At 41.3% G+C, this 19,482-nt stretch overlaps 1 protein-coding gene across 1 annotated transcript in view; it reads right to left on the bottom strand.

Annotated features, from left to right (window-relative positions):
- CFAP46 (cilia and flagella associated protein 46) overlaps window positions 1-19,482 on the bottom strand; it is a 3,596,153-nt gene that overhangs the window by 513,285 nt on the left and 3,063,386 nt on the right. Inside the window, exon 55 of the mRNA XM_044056880.1 lies at window positions 5,048-5,108. Coding sequence (XP_043912815.1) covers window positions 5,048-5,108 — 61 coding nt within the window. The remainder of the gene's footprint in view (window positions 1-5,047; window positions 5,109-19,482) is intronic.

Genomic DNA, 19,482 nt, shown 5'->3' on the forward strand with positions numbered 1-19,482 from the left:
GATTGTTTATCTTACTACTGCCAAGACTATGTTATTTAAAAAAACATAATTGGACTAGATTAGTTATGTATTTTTGAACTGATTCTATTTTGTAGTTTGAACCATCATTCATCCATTGACCATTTTTAGGTCCTTATAAGATTTTCTATCTATCTGGATTTATGTAATTTGGTCAATATTGGTTAGCTTAACTTAGTGTAGCTTGTGTTCCCCTGAGCTGCTGGTATTTGTATATGTTATAGATTCCATTGTTATTGGATACTATATTGTTGGGCCTTGTTTAGGCATAAGTTATCTGGGTCCTCTTTCTTAGTTTTGGCACCACTGCCTCCCTCTTTTGCTGAGATAGTCATTATGAATTTGGATAGTATATTGCAGGGTATGTGTGCTGATAGAGAAGATATCCAGGTCTTTGGACTGGAATCGATCTCAAGCAACAGTTTTAGTACTCAACAGACCACTCCTTCTAGTGATGGATGCCAATTTGCATTTTGTAATTTGGAAAAAGCCCTTAAGGGGTTGAGAGCAAATATATGGCATCTACGCCTATTTAAGGCTTATATGCACAAAAAATTAGTGCCACGTGGACTTAGAATTAAGTTGAAGCCCATGGTCAGCAGATCTGAAGAGAGGCTGACCAATGAGTGGTTTGAGGCAGTTCAAGAAGGATCAATGAAGTTTGTACAAATATTGACAGATTATTATGAAAGGACAATAGATTTGAATATTGTTGAGGTTAAAGAACTAAGTAGTATTTGCAAACAATTTGAATCTAATACCAACTATGGTATGTTGGTTGCTAATTTATCAAAAGAATTGACCCAGTATGACAAATTGACGAAAGAGAGGAAAGTTAAAAAATTTCACAGGGACGTTAATGATTATGCTAGGGGACGTCCCTTTGAGCTTCAGAAATCAGTGAGATTTAAGGAGATGTCTATGGGTAGGAGTGGTGCCAGGGCTAAGAAACGACCCAGACCTATTCTGAAAAATAGAGAACAGACATATGCTAGCACCTCAGGTGATGAGTCCTCTCCCACTGATAGTGAGGTGGTTACTTCTGACCTCTCACCTTACAAAAAAAGAAGCAATATACCTACCCCTTTTGGGGTAAGAAGACAAGACGCGGGGGGAGGAAACACCGTAATAGGTTCAGATCTGGAATCAATGGATGGAATAGTTCAGGCTCTTTTGAAATAGATACAACTACCACATTTCAAAATGTGCTTAATCTGTCCAAAGTGGAACTAACATTGGAACAAGAAAAAATATTGAATAAAGGTTTAGGGTTTGTACCCGGATTCTTTTGTGATCAATATCAAACTGTAAAAGATATTTTGGAATTTTGCCGTCGTTTAAACCTTAAGATATTTTTTTCAGATCAGACAGCTCAAAGATCTACTGAATTTAGATTTCTCAAATCTACTTTCCAACCTCCTGCTAATATGCATGTTACAGCCTTTCAACAGGCAGTACTTAGGGATTTACATTTTCCACCATATGGCTTTAATATTTTGTCAGACAATATTCAGCATACTGAAAGACAGGCACTTGAGGAACTAAAAAATAATAATGACATAGTTATTGTCAGGGCAGATAAAGGTGGGGCAGTAGTGATTTTGGATATAGATTATTATATACAGGAAGGATTAAGACAATTATCAGATCAAATATGTTACAAGAAAATGGACATTGATCCTACGACCAACTTTAAACAGGAAATTGATGAGTTCCTGAGTAGTGCAGTTGAAAATGGTATTTTGTCCAACACCATTGTTAGACATTTGACTGTTAATGATCCTAATAAACAGATACTATATCTATTGCCTAAAATCCATAAATCCCTGACTTCCCCACCAGGCCGTCCAATTGTGTCTGGCCATGGTTCTTTGACGGAACCACTTTCAGTTTTTTTGACTGAATATCTAAAACCTTTGTTATCTCAGGTAAGAGCCAGAATTAAAGACACTACACAGTTCTTACAAATTATAGAAGAGATGGAACTTGAACCAGACTGGCTACTCTGTACTTTGGACGTACGATCTTTATATACAAGTATTCCACATTGGGCGGGTCTTCAAGCATTACAATATTGGCTTGAGAAATCAAACCTATATAGGCCTGGATTTAATACACTTTTGATTTGTATGTGTGAGCATGTTTTGAATAAAAATGTATTCTTCTTTCAAGGTGACTGCTATTGGCAGTTACAAGGTACTGCTATGGGTGCATCTTTTGCACCCATATATGCAGACCTATTTATGGCGTATTTAGAAGAATACTTAATTTATGACACATCTCACAATATTTACATTGTGGAAATAGATATCTGGCGCAGATATCTTGATGATTGTTGGATGGTGTGGCGGGCGGATGCGGAATATCTTAAAGAATTTGTGGATTACCTTAATAGTAACCCCTGGGGCATTGAATTTACTATTAATAGTAGCAGGTCCAATATTGAATTCTTGGATGTCAGTGTATACAGGAAGCCTGATAATACACTAGGTACAAAAATGTATAGGAAATATCCTCAATATAACACACTGTTACATGCCTCGAGTATGCATCCCCGCCACACTGTCCGGAACATCCCAAAATCTCAATTCTGTCGCATTAAAAGAATTAATTCTAGCTATGAAGACTATGAGATAGCCAGCTTGGATCTTACCAATAGATTCCATGATAGAGGGTATTCTATGTTCGATATCAAATCTGCTAAATATATGTCAGACAAAAAAAGTAGGGACCAACTCATACAATATCAAAATTATGATCAAGATAAAAAAGGAGATGAAGTTATGAGATTGGTCACTACCTATGGTAGAAATAATCAGGTTATTAGAGGTGTGATAGAGAGAAATTGGAATATCTTAATGGCTAATGATATTCTTAGACAATGTCTGGGAACATGTTGTCAATATTCTTATAGAAAGGGCAAAACTTTAGCTTCTATGTTCTCACATTTTAAACATCATAGCAGTGGAGGGGCAAGGTATAAACAGCTCACCATTATGGGCAAAGAACTGATTGGCACTTATCCTTGTGGACATTGTATGTCTTGTTTGGATATTAATAAAACTAAATCTTTTAGTAGTGCCAATACCAGTAAAGTTTATGATCTTAAATTTTTTGGCAATTGCTCGATGAGTTGGGTGATATATCTTGCCACGTGTCAATGCTCTGCATTCTATGTTGGAAAAACTTCCAGGCCACTTAGAATAAGAATTGGGGAACATAGAAGTAATATTAAAAACAAAATATCTACTAATGCCCTTTATTTACATACTATGAAACATCTCACGGCAAAATTTAAGTTTACTATTATTGACAGGGTGGTTGGTGATAGGAGTCACCAGCAAGGCTGGGATAACATTTTGACAGAAAAAGAAAAATACTGGATCATACATTTGGGTGCATTATTCCCGCCAGGTATTAATGATCACCTATAATATATTTCCTGTGATATATATTTATGCATTATTATGATTATATATCTTATATAACATAGATTATTTATCTAATATTGAAAGATATATGTTTATTAAGTATATTATTATATCCAAATCATTGCTTTATATATCTAGATTTGAGGTTGACAATGTGCAAATATTTCTGTGTACTTTATTTTTTATTATCATTTATTATTTTTTATTTTTTATTTTTATTTTTATTTCATTTATTTTTATATATTTTTTTATATATATACATTAGTTTATATACTAACATATAGGGCAATGTGTTAGCCCTAAGGTATATTTATAATATGGTTGTTGGGTCTACTTTATATTAAGAAAATATGTTTGAAAAAATTATTGAATTTTGATTGGTCCATAATGTGTACTGACACTATTAAAAGGAAATCAGATGTTGGCTTTTTTACAAATCTTAGCTCCACTGAAGAAGGGGAACCGAAACCGGTTTGGAGCAGGATATATATTATATATCCTTTGTTAATCTGCTATTAAAGTGGTTTTGGATCAAGAATTGCTGGCCGTTGTGTTACTTGCATAAGTGGCACATATCAGCCAAGCCTTATACAATATTTCAATCTACTCAGAAGTTATCACTAATCTCCTGATCACTGAAGCTGGTGGATGTCAACCTCTAACACCACCATTTAATTTAGTCCCAGATGCCTCATCAGTATCATAGTTAGCTCATATGGTACCCTGTGCAGATCCTCAGACTAACACCTCCTCAATGAAACTCAAAGAAAAAAAAAGCTTTTCTCCACTCCTGTAACTGTAATAAGTAGCCTGCTATAAGTTTAGAAACACAAATTAACCTCCCATTAAACAGTGGAGCTGAATTACAAACACAATATCGCCATTCATTTACACGTGTAACTAATGCTATCCCACACCAAAGGTACCTGCTGATTGTGTCCTAAACAACTTGTCAGGTGACGACCTCTTGTTTGTACATCCTAGTTCCTCCTCTGTGGCAGGTCTTGCCTATCAATGGGAAGCAGCAGTAGAAATCACTAGCATATACTTCTACACGACTGACTTAACTAACCTTCACATTCTCACTGTTTACAACTCCAATATTTTCAGTTACGTTTACCCTTTGACAGTAAAGTACAGACAGGCTCACAATTGTCCCTGTATGTGACTAAGACTAATGATGATGTTCCCCCCTTACATACATTTGTCTGTATCTGTCATCTTACTTACCTGGTTTAATTTGCATGTTATTATTCAATCGTCTGCATATACCTTTTACAGTGCATTTGAATTCCCTGCATTGCAGAGAACACACAGCTTTGAACTGCTGACAGCTCATGATTCCCCAAGCAATGGCCTGCTATGTACCATGAAAATTGTCTATGAATCTTGGTCATTTTCTTAGTATTTTTTATACATCATAAATAAATCGGTCTGTTTCACATAGTACTGATGGGATGCTGTTTGAATATAACATTGGTTGCAAAAAAAGGAGTCTGTTCTAAAATAGACCTCACATGTTCTTAATTGTTTTGCCAGAAAAATACAAGTCATTTTTTAATGTGTCATTTACAAAAATGTATTTATCCAAAGGATACACCTGAAGCTGTTTGTGTCCACAGGAATACAGTTTGGTGGTAGCTCACGATTAATGGATACCTAAAATAAAACATACGTTAGTGTTCTATTCTTGGAAGTCTTATCACAGATTTCACACATTGCACTACCTGTGTACTATTTCTTGGACACTCTACATCATGTATGGTGACAGTGACTATTACTGTCAGTAATGTTTTAACTTTATAGAATTGTCTAGACGTGTAGTAATATATTGCAATATCTTGTAACATAGTTTGCACTTTCACCTTATTTTTCTATGTAATTTGTATTGGATTGGATTATACTGTATTTGTATTGTACTGTATATGCAGCTTTTCTCCCCGGGGCTCTGCTGAAAAACGGGTTCTGTAGACCCAGTCAGACCACCCCACAAATGTCAAACAAACAAAAAATAAATCTTTTATAACTTAGAGGAAAAAAAACGAAAGTAAGAATGTATGCAAGTGCTTTCCTTTTATGATACTCCAGTTATAATAATGACATTTTCGAAAGAAGCTTGTTAAATCTTACAGTGTCAACACTAGCTCCTGAAATCATGCTAATACTAGCAAATCTCAACTCTTCCACCAAACACAAACTAGAAGGCACCTACAACAAAATTAATAAAAGTGCCTGCAGCCTCCCAAACAGCTCCTATCACAATGCTCAACACCCTCAACGGGTCTGAACATCCTCAGCACATTACCTCTCCCAGATACTCATAGCACACAAAATACCGCACCATCCACTTAAAACACCGTCCTTGTAAAATCTCATCCAATGTCATGTACCAAATACAATGCTAAGATCCTCAGAACTTAAACTAACAGTTGCTAGTAAATCAAATAATTATTACAGGGCCTTACTATTCTCTAAATCTATCTCCAAGCCACAGAACAAACTTCCAAACCACAGCAGGCTTTTAAACAACCTTCAACAAATCAGATCTGCCTTAAACTATCACCTGGCGACTAATAACCTATGCAACTGTACCACAGCTACAGTTTGAAGTATGTAATCCTAGCTCTGTCTGCTACAGATAGTATACAAATGTATTACAATTTGTTCTTTCATTTTACTCACAGTATCTTGAAAACATGTACTTTAAATAATGTTTGTTGACTATTATTATGTTGAACTGTGAGGGAGGCACAGCGGTGCTTCAGATAGCGTTATCACCTCACAACATGAGGTTCCCTGGTTCGATTCTCAGCTGGGATGCCTTTTGTGCAAAGTCTGCATGTCCTCCCTATATTCATGTGGGGTTTCTCCAGGTACCCCAGTTTCCTGCCACATTCCAAAGACATGCATTAGGTAAATTGGTCACTCTAAATTGGCCATAGGTGTGTGTGTGTGTGTGTGTGTGTGTGTGTGTGTGTGTGTGTGTGTGTGGTGTGGAAGAACTACAGCACCAGGGATGGCCACCCAGTGGTATAAACCTTGGCTCTAGATGATTATCACTACTGAAGTGACACCCAGACCCCATGTGCAAAAATGGAAAAAAGTAGTTGTGGATGGATGGATGGATGGATGGATGGATGGATTCTGTTGAATAGTTAAAAATGTATTTATATCCTTGTTTTTGAGATTTTCTCCCCAGGCCTCTCCTGAAAATGGGCATTTCAGTTCCAAGAAAGATTTTCCCAGAATATAAAAAAGCATATAAATAAAATAAATATTACTGCATTGAATGTATGCCTACTGGGAATGACACTGCTGTACTGACAAAGTATTTTGTGCACTATAATGCCAGTAACAAATTTATAAATATGCTTTATCCATGAAATGTACTGGCAAATGCAAACTTCAACAAAATCAGGAGTATGCCATTTAAAAGATCTTCACAGAAGACACAAGTTATGATCATATTTAATACCAGCCATAATAAATGTTGTTACAGGGCATCTCAGATACAAAAAATAAATAAATAAATACAGCCAAGAGACAAGACTGCAGCTGAATATTAATGGGTATGGAACCACACTATCAAGCTGACCAGCGTACAACTTGTTGTTGTACAGCACATGACTAGGCTTAGAATACATGCAGAACTCTGTGGGTATCTTTATGAATCTTTTCATTTCATCCTTTCTGTGTTATAACTTCTGATGAGTCTTCTCCAGCATAATGTCCTTCTATGACAGTGACGAAATATGTGAGCAGAACCTTCAGACAGAGACAAGGTTAAGCAGTTTGCAATGCAGAATTACACAGCAGGACTTGTGAGCCATATAAAGAAAAAGCCAAAGACAATAAGCATTACTATTATTAGTTTCAGCAGTTTAAATATATATGTAGACTGGCACTAAAATGTAAAAAAAACTTCTTGGCTTGACATATTAGTTATCACATTCATAAAATGCTCAAAAATTCGAAAATGGATTATTTGTGCAAATTCCTTCATTAGCAAGTCAAGACCCAGTGGTCACAAATGCGTCTCTTCTGAGATAGCCTATAAGTACTACATTTTTTTAATTAACTTGCTCAGAATTGCAAAATATGCAATTTAATTCAGACAAAAACAATTTCAAAACTGTAAAAAGAATATTAGCCTTTCACAGCATTAATCTTTTCTAGTTTACAGTCACAATTCATGCTGTAGGCCTGAAGAGAAAACACTAAAAATAGTAAAAAGTTCAAACTTGCATTGCCGGTGCTAACAAGGCAGTAATAAGACTGGTTTCAGAGTTGCAGATGCAGCACAAAAATTCTAGGGCGGCCACGGTGGTGCAGCGGTTAGCGTTGCTGCCTCACAGCAAGAAGTTCTCCGGTTCGATTCTTGGCTGGGGTGCCTTCTGTGCTGAGTCTGCATGTCCTCCCTGTGGTCGCGTGGGTTTCCTCCGGATGCTCCGGTTTCCTCCCACATCTCAAAGACATGCAGTAAGTGGATTGGACACTCTAAATTGGCCCTAAATGTGCGTGTGTGTGTGTGCCTTCTGTGGAAGGTTGGGAGCCGGGCTGGCAACTCGACACTGGAAAACTCCACTGCCAATCATGAGCGGATAGGTGATCCGCTGTGGCGACTCCTAACTGGGAAAAAGCTAAAAGAAGAAGAAGAAGATGCAGCACAAAAGTTCTACCAGCTTTAGTTTCAAACACACCATAATTCAGAGATGGTCATCCACTTAATGGCATTCTTTGATCAACAACTCTCAAAAAGGCATTTGTGTCTTCCAGTAGAATGACACTGTTTGATAATACAGAGACTTAGGGACACAGCTGAACAGTGCTCTCACCTTCGATGACCACATCGCCACAACAGTCAGCAAATCCTTCTATGTGGCACACCTCATCACTAAGGGCTTTTCATCCAGAACAAAGGAGGTCATTGTCCCACTGTACTCATCCCTCATTAGACCCATTACAGAATACAACACCCCGTTTGGTATGTACCTCTCAAGACATCTGCAACAACTGGAAAGGCCGCAGAAATACCTCACTAAAATAATCACAGGCCTAAAGCAGATGCCCTATGCTGACCATCTAAAAAAACCCTCCAGCTATACTCTGTCGCATATCGTCTACTCAGAGGTGATCTCTGTTAACATACTAGACCATGTCAAACCCAGAGCTGTTGGACATGCTACACTTAAAGAAATCCCAATCCCTTAGAGCCACACGCTCCAGGGATCTAAACTTTGTCATCACAATGAACAAAACATGCTGGAGGAATAGGTTCCAGACCCAGAGACTCCCCAGACTCTGGAATACACTGCCCATACATGTCAAGCAGAGCGCCTCTTTCACCCTCTTCAAAAGGAACCTTGACGATTGGGTGGGAGAAAAGAAATTCACCCCAGGGATCATGTCAGTCGCCCTGCTAGACAGGGGTCCTGGGAAGTAAATATTGTGAGGAGAAATAGCCAGGGAATTGTTATGGCTAGGCTTGTATAGGCCCTAGGGCCGATAGCCTAGTACCAACCTATGAACCTATGAACAGTAACATCAATCAAGTACTGAAATGTCTTCTGCCTTGCTCACAAAAAGAAGTTATGTTCTTACCATATTGTTCCATCTGTGTCATTGGTCTTCATATTCATTCATTACTGATAGGTGTCGGTTCAGTCCTTGGGACCGAGTCGGCCATTATAACAAGATCGAGCCAGCCAAAAAACTCTTGAGCTAAGCTTTTACCCATAGTGCCCCTTCTCCATATTACCACATATTGAGTTTGCCTGTAAGGAAAGGACAGGTTACAGAGAGAAAAGCGGAGGCTTTTTATGGGCAACTTCCTTATCATAGGATAGGACCATAGCCAAACCTTCGAGTCTTTCGGAGGGGGATGGTTGGTTGGTTGTAATGAATGAATAAAGATCGACAACACAGATGGGACATTATGGTAAGAACATAACTTCCTTACCTGATGTTGTTAATCTTCATTCATTCATTACTGATGGGCCAGAGTCCCTAGCTATCTTGTTTCTTGGGAGACCCTATGGAAGAATATTGCTGAGTACCACTGAACCAAAGGAGGCTCTCCCCTGGAGACCATATCCTATTTGTAATGCATGATGAAGGTATGAGGAGAGTCCCATGTTGCTGCTGCACAAATGTCATCCATGGAAGCTCTTGCCTGGAAAGCAACAGATGTTGCAACTGATCTCGTGGAATGTGCTTTGATCTTAGAAGGTATAGAAACCTTGTTAAGTTGATAAAGGAAATGCAATCTCTCAACCATTTAGATAAGGTAACTTTGGACATTGATTTGCCCAATCTTGGGCCTGAGTATGATATAAATAATTGGTCAGACTTTCAAATGGATTTAGATCTGTCGAGGTAAAAATGAAGTTGTCTGTGCACATCAAGGAAATTAATATTCTCCTTTATTAGAGAAATTTGGAAAGAAGACTGGTAGATCAATTGTTTAATAGTCAAATCAGAAATAACCTAAGGTAAAAAGTAGGGATTAGTCCGCAGTGATACACTGTCCTTATGGAGGACCATGTGGGGATGTTTTATACATAAGGCTTGTAACTCAGAAATACGTCTAGCTGAAGTAATGGCCACCAAGAATAAGGTTTTCCAGGATATAAATTTTAAGTCACAACTGTCAGCAGATAGAAAGGGAGGATGAGTCAGTGCTTGTAGAATCAGTATCAAATTCCATGGCTCAATTGGTTATTTGAAGGGGGGGTTGATATGTAAAACTCCCTTCAAAAAGGTTTTACAGAGACGGTGAAAGATTAAGGACAAGCCTTTAAAACTATTGTGGAAGTTGGATATTACTGCCAGGAGTACTGGAATGGAAGAAGCTGCAGCTCCAGAATGAAGGAGATTAGATAGATAATCTAAAGCCATCAATAATGGTGCTGAGAAGGGATTTATTCCTTTTTTGGGAGACCAAATAATGAATCTCTTCCATTTGCTGAGAAAAAGTTTTCTGGTGGATGGTTTATGGGAAGCCAGAAGAATGTGATGGAGAGAGGAGGACAGGTTATTCTGCCTGGCAATCACCAGAAGTGGAGAAACCAAGCTGTCAGCTTGAGGTTCGATAAATCTGGATATGTAAATTCTTGTGGATGTAATAGTAGTGCCAGAGTTGGATCCAGAATCCGAGGTTGCTGTAGTAGGTGAGGACAAAGGAAGGGGAACCAAATGTGTCGTGCCCAGTATGGTGCAACACGGATTACTCTGATTTTCAACCGATGAGCCTTCATCAAGAATTGGGGGATCAGTAGGAGTGGAGGATAAGCATAAAGAAGTCCCATGGGCCAATCATGTACAAGAGCATCCTTCTGGGGGAATTAGGGAAAAGTAGCTGCTGCATTTGTGATTTGTGGGGGATGCGAACAGATCACAGCAAGGCTGGCCCCAGCAACTGAATATATTCTTCACCATGACAGGATTGAGGGACCACTCATGAGGCAGGAGAATGCATCTGTTCAACTGGTCTGCAATTACGTTGGAATCCTCTGGAATGTGCATTGCTATCAGAAAGTGGTTGGAAGCTATCGCCCATTGCCAAATTCTCATGGCCTCTCAACACAACGGGTAGGACTTGGTTCCACCTTGTTTGTTGATGTACCAGACTACTGACATGTTGTCAGACTGGATGGCAATTGTTCCTGAAGGAAGAACAGATTGAAATGCTTGCAATGATAGAAGCATAGCCCTCAGTTCTAGAAGACTGATACGCAGATTGGTCTCTATGGATGACCAAGTGCCTTGGACAGTCTTTCACTGGTAGTGTCCCCCCCCAACTGATCAGGGAGGCGTCTGTGGTCACTATGGCTTTGGGCTGAGAAAGGGAGAAAGGTTGACTCCATGGGCTCTCATCTGGCTTCATCTATCAACATAAGTCTTGTTTGCACTGATTTGTTATCCTGGTCTGAAATGTCACAGGGAGATTCACAGGGGACCATTTTGTTAGCAAAAGCCACTGAAGAAGCCTCATGTGCAGTCTTGCCAGAGGGACCATTGCTATAGATGCTGCCATGGACCCTAGTAGTTGAAGGATTGCCTGAGCTGGCACTTTGTCTTGACTGAGTATCACTCAGAGCTGCGATCTGAGTCTCTGTATCCTGTGGAGAGGGAAGCAGACTAGGCAAGATTGGGTATTGAATTCTGCCCCTGTGAACTCCAGTCTTTGAGAGGGGGATTGGTTTGCATTTGTCCTTGTTTACTGTTATCCCTACTCCAGTCTTTGAGAGGGTATTAGTTTGCATTTGTCCTTGTTTACTGTTATCCCGACTCCCGTCTTTGAGAGGGGATTAGTTTGCATTTGTCCTTGTTTACTGTTATCCCGACTCCCGTCTTTGAGAGGGGATTAGTTTGCATTTGTTCTTGTTTACTGTTATCCCTACTCCAGTCTTTGAGAGGGGATTAGTTTGCATTTGTCCTTGTTTACTGTTATCCCTACTCCAGTCTTTGAGAGGGGATTCGTTTGCATTTGTCCTTGTTTACTGTTATCCCTACTCCCGTCTTTGAGAGGGGATTAGTTTGCATTTGTCCTTGTTTACTGTTATCCCTACTCCAGTCTTTGAGAGGGGATTCGTTTGCATTTGTCCTTGTTTACTGTTATCCCTAGGTGTTTCAAGAGATGAAGGGTGTAATGGATCGCAGACTAGTAGATGCTTGATTGGGGTGGTGAGGAGCCACTCGTTTAGATATGGAAACACCCGGAATCCTTGCAGTCTCAAGTGAGCTGTTACCACTGCCACACATTTGGTGAACACTCTGGGGCCTGAGGAGAGACCAAAGGGCAGTGCGCAGAATCTGTAGTGGTTGGCTCCCAGCTAGAAGTGGAGAAATCCTTTGGAGCGCTTGTCCATTTTTATGTGGTAATATGCATCCTGAAGATCTACAGAGCACATACAATTGTCTTTGCCCAGGGAAGGGAATGTGATAACCTCTGGTAATTATTGTCTGCACCAAGAGTCTGAGGTTATTTTTGCCAGGCAAAGTGGTGCTGAGAAAAATGACCCTCGACTGCTTCCGGAGGCAAGCAATCGGGTCGTTCTTTAGGACTACTGATAGGGCTGTCCACAGAAAGAATCTCTGGACCCCTTGGTTAAGCAGAGCCCCTCTGCCTCTGAAGGGGCATCTTCCAGCTGAGCTCCCCCCCTCTACCCCAGGGGGAAAACTCGCCACATGCGTCATGGAAAGGACCTTCAGATTTATTGTGCCACATCTTTCTAATCCTATGATTCCTGGAATAGGATCATTGAGATGTGGAAAAATGTACGCCTACAGCAAACAAGATCTTACCATCCTTTTCACACCTGGCTAAAGTGTCTTTTACCTTTGGGTCAAAAACAGAGGAGGCCTCAAGAGGGGCATTTAGGAAGGAGACTTAAAAGGATCCACAAAGTCACATAGGTGCATCCAGGTGTGATGTCTTGCAACAATGCCTGCACCTGCTGCTCTAGCCGCCCCTTCAGTATTGTGGGAAATCAACCTCATGGACAAATTAGATATGGACTCCAGGGTCACAAGCTGTGAGGCAACTTTGTCCTGTACCTCATCAGAGACTGCGCCTGCCAGGGTTTCTGAGAGTTCTAAATTAGGTCTCTCTGAAGCAGAGTAAAGTGTGCCAGATAATTCAGGGACTGGATGGCAAGGGTCACTGAAGAATACACCTGCTTCCAAAGTCTGTCTATCACCCAAACTTCCTTTTTGGGGGATGGATAGTAGTGCTCTCCTTGGCGAGCTGGTTTTTAGTGCCCGCCACCACAACATAGCATCTACCGGAAGGCCCTTGGACCAGTGTGGGTTGTTCTCTGGAGGTGAAAGAATTTTTTTTTGGCCTCTAGGGGATATGTTCAGTGGTATCAGGACTCTTCCACACATGCTGCATGATGAGCTGGACGAGGTCATCTGCAGGTGGGATCACCAAAGAGGTAGAGGGCTGGGCCTGGAAAGCCTGCAAGAATATGGACTCCTCAGAGGAAGGGGTGGTGGACTTCCAATCACCCCACTGTTTCAGGATTTCTAAGATGTCAGCAAAGTAGACATCATCAGGTGGTAACTGTAGTCCGTATCTTTGGTCAGAGATTCTTCTAGAGAATCCATGTGCTTCCTCTTGCACAATCACTTGTGAGGAACCTCCTTGACGGGAGCATCCAAGGAGGATCCTGCAGAGGGGGAACCTTGTTGAAGGGTGTCTTGAAGTTCCCGAGCCCTGTGTCCATGAGTAGTGGGCTGCATCAGCTGTGGCTTAGAGGAAGGGAAAGGGTGGATCTCCGGCACTGGAGGGGCCAACTAATAGCTTGCAGAGGCCAGTCCCCTTTCCATCACCTGGAAAGCAATTTCACCGAAAGAGAGGTGGGAGCCCAGAACAAAGAAAAACAACCTTGGGACCAGGGTCACACCCCACTCTGAAGAACCCGTTGCCAGGGAAGGAGCCATGGGAGGAGATGGCTCTGTCAAGGCAACCAAAACCGTGGCAGATGTGCGAAAAGGAGGATGGCCTGGCACTGGGAGAGTCGAAGGTCAAAGCAGGCATGTGCATCAGACAGCATCTGTAAACTTAAAGGGCAACTATGCCCTAAACATATTTCTTTCCACAGGGTGTGTGTCTACCTCCCTACAGAATGATACCCATTCTTCCAAATATTAAAAAAGGACCTAACAGTTTTGTGACTTGTGTGACATTTCTGTCGTACATAGCTTCCACAGTGCACAAAATACTAGGGGTGAAATAAATCTCATGATAATTTAGGGACTTGTTATCTTTAGGAATTTTATATCTCTTGCCCTTATAGCATTTCACCTATCACGACTGAAAGTTTCTTACCAAGGGAAACACAAACTTCAAGGTAACTGCAACCCTTTTTTGATATACACCCACTGGGATAATAAAACTATTAAGGCTCAAAATGCACAGCTCTTTTACGTACTGTCATTTATAGCTGCAGTACTGCCCCTCTCTTGGTTTCATAAGCATTTTGTAGCCTGGAGATGAGAAAACCTGATAACCAGTGATATCAGCTTCTCTACTTAGGTGAATCTTATCAGCCATGATATATGATACTCAAGCAGACGTACGGAAGGAAGCAGGAAAAAAAAAGTTATGTTCTTACCATAATGTTCCATGTGTGTTGTCTAGCTCGTCCTTTTTTCATACTGGTGGGTCAGATCTGTTCCATCGGATCCATCTCGTTCATTACGTAGGCCCGAGGTCCTCTGCAAAGCTCATGCTCATTTTTCCCTACCCATAATGCAACTCCCTTACCACCTCAGATCTTGTTTGTCCTCAAGCAGTGACAAGGAGAAATGTTTTAATAATATCCTGCATAATTCATAGTAAAAAACACATTTTTTATGAGGCTGTAGAGTCCTATAAGGATCCAATCAGAGCTACTCTGTCTACCAGGAGAGTAGAGAGGAGATATGGTGGGTGGGTTGTGTGAATAAAGGACGAGATGGACAACACACATGGAATGTTATGGTAAGAACATAACTTCTTTATGTGATGTTGTCAATCTCGTTTTAATTCTCACTGGTGGAACATTGTGCCTAGCTACCCGATTCTTGGGAGGCTCATGGGAGAATATTCCTAAGAACCACAGAACCAAAGGATGCTCTACTCCTAGAGGCCAAATCCAGTTTTTAATGAGTAATGAAGGTATGAGGTTTAGCCCATGTAGCTGCAGTACAGATGCTGTCCAATGGTAACCTGGCTTGAAAAGCTGCAGAAGTGGCTAGTGACCTGGTGGAATGAGCCTTGATAGGATTAGACATGGTTTTGTTGTTAGAATTGTATATGAAAGATATATATTGTGAAAGCCAATTTGATAAATTTACCTTAGAGACAGGTTGCAATTTTTTAACCTTCGAATAGGAAATAAAAAGTTGATCTGACTTTCTAATTTCTGATGTTCTGTGCAAATAGAAACATAACTGTCTGTGAACATCTAGAAGATACAAAGTGTACTCCCCATTGTTTTGAAAATTTGGAAAGAACACTGGCAAATCAATAGACTGATTCAGGTTACTCTCCAAAACTACTTTAGATAAAAAGGAAGGGTTAGTGTGTAAAGATACTCTGTCCTTATGTATGATTCTGTGACTCTGTGACTCTGAAACTCTCCTTGCTGAAGTAATAGCTACTAAAAGGAGCATTTTCCATGAGAGATATTTCAATTCACATGTAGCAGAAGGTTCAAATGTAGGGGAGACAATCTTTGATAACACAAAATTTAAGTCCTAAGGCAGAACAGGGTTTCTGTACAGAGGTGGAATTGAATGCTTTACAAAGTCTGTTTGATATTATAGCAGAACCATTATCTCCTATGTGAAAGTTTGAGATAGCTGCTAACTGAACCCTAATAATAGCTGCAGCAGTTCCCTCACTGAATAACTTGGTTAAGAATTCTAAGATAGAATCTTGGGGATGGGAGGATGGCATAATGGTTAAGGTGTTTACCTTACAAACCCAAGATGCAAGGTTTGATTCTCACATGGGGTAATTGTCTAGGCTTGAAATGGCCCACAGGGGCAGTTAGCCTAGTGCTAATCTGTGAACCTATGAATGTAAAGGTGCTGTGAATGGATCTAGCTGATTAAGACTGGACCAGGCCACAAAGTTTTGCCATTTGCTTTTGTACAATTTTTGAGTAGACTTTTTGGGGGAAGATAGCAAAATGTTTGGAACTGGAGAAGAAAGCAGAGGAAACCTGGCTATCACAGGAACTGGAGAAGCCAAGCTGTGAGTTTAAAAATGACTAGCTGTAGACTGGGATGAACCATTCCTGATGGATGAGTCAGTAGATCCGGAGCTGGGTCTAGGATCCATGGTCCCTCCCACATGTGAGGCCGAATAAAGGCGAAGCATATCTGTCAAGGGTAATTAGAATTATTGTGGTCTCCAGTGAGCTTGCTTTCTGTAGGACCTTGGGGATTAGAGGTATTGGTGGAAAAGAATAAAGAAGTCCTGGGGGCTAATTATGAACAACTGCATCCCTTGGTGACTCTCCCATTGGATGGTACTTGCTGCATATGACATTGACGGGTGACGCAGAGAGATCACAGGAAGGCTGGCCCCATTTCCAGAAGATCTCTTCCACAACTTTCTGACTGAGGGACCACTCATGGGGCCATAGAATGGCTCTGCTCAGTTTGTCTGCAATCACGTTGGATTACCCCGGAATGTGCATTGCTACGGCTCACGGCTTCTTGACATAGGGGGTAAGATCTGGTTCTGCCTTGTTTGTTTATATACGAGACTAAAGACATGCTGTCTGACTGAATTTCTATTAGAGGGAGGGAGTCCTGAAATGCTTGCAATGCCAAGAGCACCGCCCTCATCTCCAGAATACTTATGTGCAAATGAGCCTCATGTTGTTGCCAAGTGTTTTGGACTCTCTTTCCCAGATAATGCCCCCCAACCTATCTGGGACCTATACATTGTCACTGTAGCTTGGGGCTAAGGGAGAATAAAGGGGTGGTCGAGAGACACCGGGGAAGAGTTAAGCCACCACTGAAGGTTCCTTTTGCATGAGTCGGTTATTATATTCTTGTGTGACTTTGGAAGATCCAGAAAAGACCATTGTGATGAAAGTAACCACTGGAGGATTCTGATATAAAACCGAGCTAGTGGTATTAGAACAATTAAAGATGACATTTTGCTTAGAACTTGTAGAACTAGTTTGGCAGAGGCCCATTTCTTCCTGATCAGCATCCTTACATAATGTTGAGGATCATGTACCCTGTCTTGGGGAAGTTTGGCTGACATAATTGTTTATCTGCGCTCCTATGAATACCAAGGATTGGCATGGCTCTAGAGAAGATTTTTCATAATTTATGGTAATTCCAAGGGAGGAACAAAGTTGTAGGGTGTAGTCCCTGGTTTGCTGAAGGAGATGTCTGGTGGGAGTGATAATGAGCCAGTCATCCAAATATGGAAGCACATGGAATCTGAGCTGCCACTACTGCCATACACTTGTGAACACTCTGGGGGCTGTAGTGAGACCAAAGGGCAGAGCTTGGAAATGAAAGTGACTGGCTCCTAGCCAGAAGCATAACAACCTTCTGGGCAACCGGTTCATTAGAATATGGTAGTACGCATCCTGAAGGTCTATGCAGCATATCCAACTGTCTTTTTCTAGAAGTGGAGTGCAGTGTTACCATCCAGAACTTGGATTTCTGGACATATTTGTTCAGATTGCTGAGATCCAAAATGGGTCTCCATTCCCTTGTTTTCTTTGGAAATAAAAAGAACCTTGAATAAATTCTGGATCCTCTCTGGTCTGCGGGGACTTCTTGGATGACTCTCTTTATTAGCAACTTTTGAACTGCTAAGGTTGCATGTTCCTTTTGACTGGGTGGAATGTCTGGAACTGATCTGATTATAGTTACGCGACAGGAAAAGGGAGTGATATATCCTCTGGATATTATGTTCTGCACCCATTTGTTGGTTATCTTTTGCCAGGTCTCTTGGTAGAGACAATCATCCCCAGACTGCCACCAGAGGCGAGCAATCAGGCAGTCCTTCAGGACGGCTGAAAGGTCCCCTTAAAGAAAGACTGTCTGGAGCCCTGATTACGCAAACCTCCTCTGCTGCGAGGGCAGCATCTACCGTTGTTGTTTCCCCCTCTGCCCTTGTGACAACTTTCACTTTGTGTTGTCATGAAAAGACCTTTGGGATTTCCTGAGCCACGTTTTCCCACTACCTCTCTGACCGTTTGGAAAACGTCTGGTAAGTGTGGGAAAACGTACTCCAATGACAGACAAGGTCTTGCTTCCCTATTCACACCTGGGGAGCATTTCTTTCACTTTAAGTCCATAAAGAGAAGAGCCATCAAAAGGGGTATTAACAAAGGTAGACTTGAAGGGCTTTACCAAGTCGCAAAGGCACATCCAGGGATGTCTCCTAAGAGCAATACCTGAACCCGCAAGCCCTACTCAAGTCATCTGCTGAACAAGATATAAGCCTCATGGAAGCGTTTACAACCAAACTGAGGGTGGCAAGCTGAGCATTAACTATCTTCCACTGCATCAGCTACAGCTCCTTGGAGGGAGTCTGTGAGTTCCTTTAACAGGTCCCTCTGTAGTCTGGTGAAATGGGTATGGTAATTTAGAGACCGAAAAACAAAGGTGACGGAGGAAAACACAGACTTGCCATATCTATCTATAGTCCTAGAATCCTTATCAGGAGGATGGAAAGAGGAGCTGGTCTCAGACAGCTCCTTCTTGGTGGACGCTGCCATGACAACACCCTTAGTTACAAAAGCCTTATGACAACATCCTTAGTTACAAAAGCCTTATCTTTTAGAGAAGTAATGCATTTGTTTGCTCTTCTAGGAGTACGCTCCTCTATGGAATCTGTGATCTCCCATACCTTCAGAGAGAGTATGTCCATAAGCACGTTGGAAGGGGTGGGGTGCACCCAAGAGGTGGAAGGGCGAGAGCCGGAAGCCTTCAGGTAAACTGACTCTTCAGCAGAAGGGGATGTGGACTGCCAATCACCACTCTGTTTTTAAATTTTGAGGATGTCTCCAAAAGAGACATCTTCAGGAGATGACCATGGGGGTCCTTCGGCATCACTGAGGTCAGTGTCTGAAGTGATAGACTCCTCCGGGGAGTCAAGATGCTTCCTTTTGCACATCCTCTTTTGAGGGACCTCCTCAGTGGGATACTCTGGGGAGGTTTCAGAAGAGGGGGGAGTCCCTTGCTGGACATCCTGAGGCCTGGGATCTCTGCAATCCTGTGGAAGAGTTACGGGAGAGGACAAAGACAACTGACTGGCAGTGGGAGGAAGATCTAATTAAAGGTTGTGTCTTTGACTGGGATGGAGTCAAAACCCTCCTCATAACTTTGAAAGCAGACTGACCCTGCTCCGAAGACTCCCCCAGATCTGACAAGGAAATTGTTGGAGCCAAAGTATCAGCAGCACCAGGGACAGAAGTTCCAAAGCTGAGGTAGGAATCGAACTCACCTGCGCTGAAGCCCCCAGAGACAGAGTCGGATCCGGAGATCTGAACCTGGTCCGAGG

This window comes from Protopterus annectens, chromosome 14.part0 (assembly GCF_019279795.1).
Source record: "Protopterus annectens isolate FY-2018-M chromosome 14.part0, PAN1.0, whole genome shotgun sequence".
Lineage (NCBI taxonomy): Eukaryota > Metazoa > Chordata > Ceratodontiformes > Protopteridae > Protopterus > Protopterus annectens.